This window comes from Sinocyclocheilus anshuiensis, unplaced genomic scaffold, assembly GCF_001515605.1.
Source record: "Sinocyclocheilus anshuiensis isolate Anshui unplaced genomic scaffold, SAMN03320099.WGS_v1.1 scaffold58, whole genome shotgun sequence".
NCBI lineage: Eukaryota > Metazoa > Chordata > Actinopteri > Cypriniformes > Cyprinidae > Sinocyclocheilus > Sinocyclocheilus anshuiensis.
The window spans coordinates 1587385-1593428 of NW_015547688.1; the positions used below are offsets into that span (position 1 = coordinate 1587385).

General features: G+C 36.5%; 1 protein-coding gene across 1 annotated transcript in view; it reads right to left on the bottom strand.

Annotated features, from left to right (window-relative positions):
* The window catches only part of LOC107703382 (zinc finger CCCH domain-containing protein 7A-like), a 23854-nt gene that overhangs the window by 15374 nt on the left and 2436 nt on the right, over nt 1-6044 (bottom strand). Inside the window, exons 8-10 of the mRNA XM_016505988.1 lie at nt 5892-5942; nt 5005-5312; nt 4670-4913 (exon numbers count right to left, since the gene is read on the bottom strand). Coding sequence (XP_016361474.1) covers nt 4670-4913; nt 5005-5312; nt 5892-5942 — 603 coding nt within the window. The remainder of the gene's footprint in view (nt 1-4669; nt 4914-5004; nt 5313-5891; nt 5943-6044) is intronic.

Consider the following 6044-nt stretch of genomic DNA (forward strand, 5'->3'; position numbering starts at 1 on the left):
TCACGTCACTTTTTCACTTTCAAAGATTTTCAATCTAAAAAAGGTTTTTTGCTTTACCATTATGGTGTATGGAGTGTAGATTGATGGGGGAAATCTTAAAAGTTATTTAAAGTAGTTTAGCATAAGGCAGCAACTTAACAAAATGTGAAAAAAATGAAGGGGTATGAATATTTTCGCAAGGCACTGGAGCTTTATTATGTTTTTCTCCGCTCGCAGAAGCGCTGCAGGTGCATGATGTGATATGACCATGTGAATCCTCATGTTCTGTTGTTTGCTGCTTTTTGCGCATGTAAAATTAATCCCCGGGAAACAAATGTTAGTATTTTTTAACGGGTCACAGACACATATCCTTTCTAATTTAATTAAATTCTAATTTAAAATAATCTGGTCGGTTAACGGTTAATAATTGGTTAACGAGCAGCGGTTGTCGGTTAGGAAAAATAACCGAAATGAACATCCCTAGTCGACACAGCATCGTCTTTTAGTTTCAATCTTTAAGAAATTGAGTTCTGAAACAGGATGTTTTTATAGTACAATGACCTCTTATATGTCAAAAGATCAAGGGAATTTTGGTTTCTCAGTTCATGACCCCTTTAGAACAAATTCATGTACGTACAAACGTATTTTCGTGAGATATTCTAGTGCGTACAAATACAGAATAATCCATGCAATTAACCACAAATACACCAGGAACCATGCTCAATAACGTAACATTGCTGGGTAACAAATATTTATGGCTGGTAAATTATCTAAATTCATGTTTAGGTGAGGCAAATGACTAATTTTGGATCCTGGATGCAAGTATGTTGAGATGACCAAAGCCCAAAGTATACTTCTGTATTGATACGACCACTTGTAGTGTATGTCTTTTTAACATAAGCCCTTTGCGCTCGACACATATACACTAAAAAGTTTAATCTTTATCCAATGTCTGCACTTCTTCTCTCTAGAAGTTAAGCAACAAAAAGTCTTTGTCGTATTTTATACTAGATTTCAACACGGGTGTCTATTGTTGTTGCATCTCCAGTAGCTTGTTATTGTTTCTTTTTCTGTTGCGAAACAGAAGGTAAGGCCAGTGTTGCCACACTAATGGACAAAATTGGTGCAAAAAATTTGGCTGCATATGTACTATGCTCAACCCTCTGCATGGCGAGTAAATCTCTTGCATATGTGACTAAATCTTCACTCTGGGCGACTAAATGATGTCTAATATTAGCCAATGGCTAATAAATTCCCAGATTTCACTCACCAGTGTGTGAGTTTGAGGCTAAGTATAAGTTTAGCACAGATATATTTTCACTCGCCGAACACACTGAACGAGTGCTTCAGAGTTTCTCTCTCCGTCAACCGATCTGTGATATTTTTCAGTTCATCTGAATGGATATGCAGCGCACCTGTATTTGATGTACCGTAAACTGTAGTGTAAGAGAGCGAGAGTCTTACATAACATGCAGAATTGACGCGCTACATGTAAACAATATTCTTTGTTGTATTGTCCTGTCAAAATAATGGAGTTCCTTTGGAATTCTTCAGCTTTTAAGAACTGCAGGGTTTTCCGGTAGTAGGCGGAGCTAATGCGCAAACGGCAATCTCATTGGCTGGCGCTCACCTATCATCATCCGTTTTGATTTCAGCAAATCAGTTCGAGCGAATGCACACAACCTGATTAATATTCATGAATTCGGCAGCTCGTTAATCCTTAGTGTGTTTTATATTGTTCTTAGAATTCGTAGTATTATTATCTTATAAGTATTATTGTTCGTTTTTTCCCATTTTTTACAGAAACACTGAATGACTAAAAAAGCACCACCACCAGGCCTAAGTTCAGTTAAAATGTCTATGCATTCATACATGTTACCAAGTTTTAATTTTAATTGCTAAAGTTCTATCATTAAACAATACTTGATAATCATAATATCATGTTATAATGCTTGACTGACTGATGTTAAGAGTGTACTTTCAGATATTTAAAAAGCTGTGTGTGTACATGTATATATGTGTGTATATTTATATTTATATATGTATATGTATATATAAAATTTGTCTGGCGAGTAAACAAAAGAATTTACTAGCCAATGGTGATTCAATTGCCAAGGTGTCTGTAGAGGGTTGATGTTACTATTGTGTCGCATGCACTGTATGCATAACCTAGTGTACATATAAAAACCAAAACATACTTTGGGATTAAGATCCTACTTACTAAGAAGCCATGATGAGCAACTCACCTGTTGGAGACTCTGAAATTGACAAACTATCCAATGAATCCAGAGGTGATGAAAATGTGTCCAGACCAAGAGAATACAATGAAATTGGCTTGTGATACAATGTGGGCAAATTTACTGTGCACTGTGGAGCCATACTCAAAAACGGATGGCCCAGGTGGGAAGGCATGAGCAAAGAACTCTGTATTGAACTACTGACGGCAATACTGGTCGGTAAAGGAATAGGTCCATCCACTGTGGGAATATCCTGGGTGGGGGAAAAAAAAAAAAAGACAAACATTAACATGTCTTGTATGCACTCAAAACAAAAGCAAAAATGTGGCCCTTCTCAGGCTTACCAAAGACGACTCAGGAGGACTTGCTCTGTCCAACAGCTCATCCAGATCATCCCCGATAATATCTGTATCATAGTCCAAGCGGGTGTCTGGTACTGTGTACGAGTCATTGGGCCTGGTTCCATTAACCAGAGGCATATGTATGGGCATGGGAACAGGTTCTGGATTATGGGACTCAACCGGGACGACCGGAGGTGAGATGACACCAACAAGAGGCTTGGACTCTACTTCTTCCTTCTCACTTACTGTAGAGCACAATGGCATACTGACTTGTACCGGGCCTCCCATACCCTGCATATACTGGTCCACTTCTATGGAGACAAGGAGGCATTGCTAAGCTTATTCATTTATTTTTGTTTAAATGTATTATACACACACTACTGTTCAATATTTCAGGGTCTGTAAGATTTGTTGTTGTTTTTCAAGGAGTCTCACCAAGACTGTATTTATGTGATTAAATATACAGCAAATATTGTTAGATATGATTAGTATTTAAATGAACCATTTTCTATTTGAAACTATTTTAAAGTGTATTTTATTCCTGTGATGGTAAAGCAGCCATTACTCCAGACTTCAGTGTCATCCTTCAGAAATCAGTTGTGAAAACAGTTGTGCCGCTTACTATTTTTAAATATATTATAATACTTAAAGCTTTTTTGTTATATTACTTTCAGAATATTTTTTGATATTTTTGATAAAAAGAATAGAAAAGAGCAGTTTATTTAAAAAAATAATTATTTTGTAACATTATAAATGTTTTTACTGTCACTTTTGATCATTTTAGTGTATCCTTGCTGAATAAAAAGTATTAACTTGCTAAAAAAAATCTTACTGACCCAAAATTTTGACCAGTAGTAAACATTACTGACAGTAGGTATACACTGACTTACCCATTTCAATATCCTCCACAGAGGAAGAGCTGTGAGAATGCTGTTGGGAAATAAAGCAGCACAGTAGGGTTGCTGTAATTAATTATTTTAAACAAACAAACAAACACACACACACACACACACACACACACACACACAAACACACAAACACAAAATCTCTTGCATATGTGACTAAATCTTCACTCTGGGCGACTAAATGATGTCTAATATTAGCCAATGGCTAATAAATTCCCAGATTTCACTCACCAGTGTGTGAGTTTGAGGCTAAGTATAAGTTTAGCACAGATATATTTTCACTCGCCGAACACACTGAACGAGTGCTTCAGAGTTTCTCTCTCCGTCAACCGATCTGTGATATTTTTCAGTTCATCTGAATGGATATGCAGCGCACCTGTATTTGATGTACCGTAAACTGTAGTGTAAGAGAGCGAGAGTCTTACATAACATGCAGAATTGACGCGCTACATGTAAACAATATTCTTTGTTGTATTGTCCTGTCAAAATAATGGAGTTCCTTTGGAATTCTTCAGCTTTTAAGAACTGCAGGGTTTTCCGGTAGTAGGCGGAGCTAATGCGCAAACGGCAATCTCATTGGCTGGCGCTCACCTATCATCATCCGTTTTGATTTCAGCAAATCAGTTCGAGCGAATGCACACAACCTGATTAATATTCATGAATTCGGCAGCTCGTTAATCCTTAGTGTGTTTTATATTGTTCTTAGAATTCGTAGTATTATTATCTTATAAGTATTATTGTTCGTTTTTTCCCATTTTTTACAGAAACACTGAATGACTAAAAAAGCACCACCACCAGGCCTAAGTTCAGTTAAAATGTCTATGCATTCATACATGTTACCAAGTTTTAATTTTAATTGCTAAAGTTCTATCATTAAACAATACTTGATAATCATAATATCATGTTATAATGCTTGACTGACTGATGTTAAGAGTGTACTTTCAGATATTTAAAAAGCTGTGTGTGTACATGTATATATGTGTGTATATTTATATTTATATATGTATATGTATATATAAAATTTGTCTGGCGAGTAAACAAAAGAATTTACTAGCCAATGGTGATTCAATTGCCAAGGTGTCTGTAGAGGGTTGATGTTACTATTGTGTCGCATGCACTGTATGCATAACCTAGTGTACATATAAAAACCAAAACATACTTTGGGATTAAGATCCTACTTACTAAGAAGCCATGATGAGCAACTCACCTGTTGGAGACTCTGAAATTGACAAACTATCCAATGAATCCAGAGGTGATGAAAATGTGTCCAGACCAAGAGAATACAATGAAATTGGCTTGTGATACAATGTGGGCAAATTTACTGTGCACTGTGGAGCCATACTCAAAAACGGATGGCCCAGGTGGGAAGGCATGAGCAAAGAACTCTGTATTGAACTACTGACGGCAATACTGGTCGGTAAAGGAATAGGTCCATCCACTGTGGGAATATCCTGGGTGGGGGAAAAAAAAAAAAAGACAAACATTAACATGTCTTGTATGCACTCAAAACAAAAGCAAAAATGTGGCCCTTCTCAGGCTTACCAAAGACGACTCAGGAGGACTTGCTCTGTCCAACAGCTCATCCAGATCATCCCCGATAATATCTGTATCATAGTCCAAGCGGGTGTCTGGTACTGTGTACGAGTCATTGGGCCTGGTTCCATTAACCAGAGGCATATGTATGGGCATGGGAACAGGTTCTGGATTATGGGACTCAACCGGGACGACCGGAGGTGAGATGACACCAACAAGAGGCTTGGACTCTACTTCTTCCTTCTCACTTACTGTAGAGCACAATGGCATACTGACTTGTACCGGGCCTCCCATACCCTGCATATACTGGTCCACTTCTATGGAGACAAGGAGGCATTGCTAAGCTTATTCATTTATTTTTGTTTAAATGTATTATACACACACTACTGTTCAATATTTCAGGGTCTGTAAGATTTGTTGTTGTTTTTCAAGGAGTCTCACCAAGACTGTATTTATGTGATTAAATATACAGCAAATATTGTTAGATATGATTAGTATTTAAATGAACCATTTTCTATTTGAAACTATTTTAAAGTGTATTTTATTCCTGTGATGGTAAAGCAGCCATTACTCCAGACTTCAGTGTCATCCTTCAGAAATCAGTTGTGAAAACAGTTGTGCCGCTTACTATTTTTAAATATATTATAATACTTAAAGCTTTTTTGTTATATTACTTTCAGAATATTTTTTGATATTTTTGATAAAAAGAATAGAAAAGAGCAGTTTATTTAAAAAAATAATTATTTTGTAACATTATAAATGTTTTTACTGTCACTTTTGATCATTTTAGTGTATCCTTGCTGAATAAAAAGTATTAACTTGCTAAAAAAAATCTTACTGACCCAAAATTTTGACCAGTAGTAAACATTACTGACAGTAGGTATACACTGACTTACCCATTTCAATATCCTCCACAGAGGAAGAGCTGTGAGAATGCTGTTGGGAAATAAAGCAGCACAGTAGGGTTGCTGTAATTAATTATTTTAAACAAACAAACAAACACACACACACACACACACACACACACACACACAAACACACAAACACAA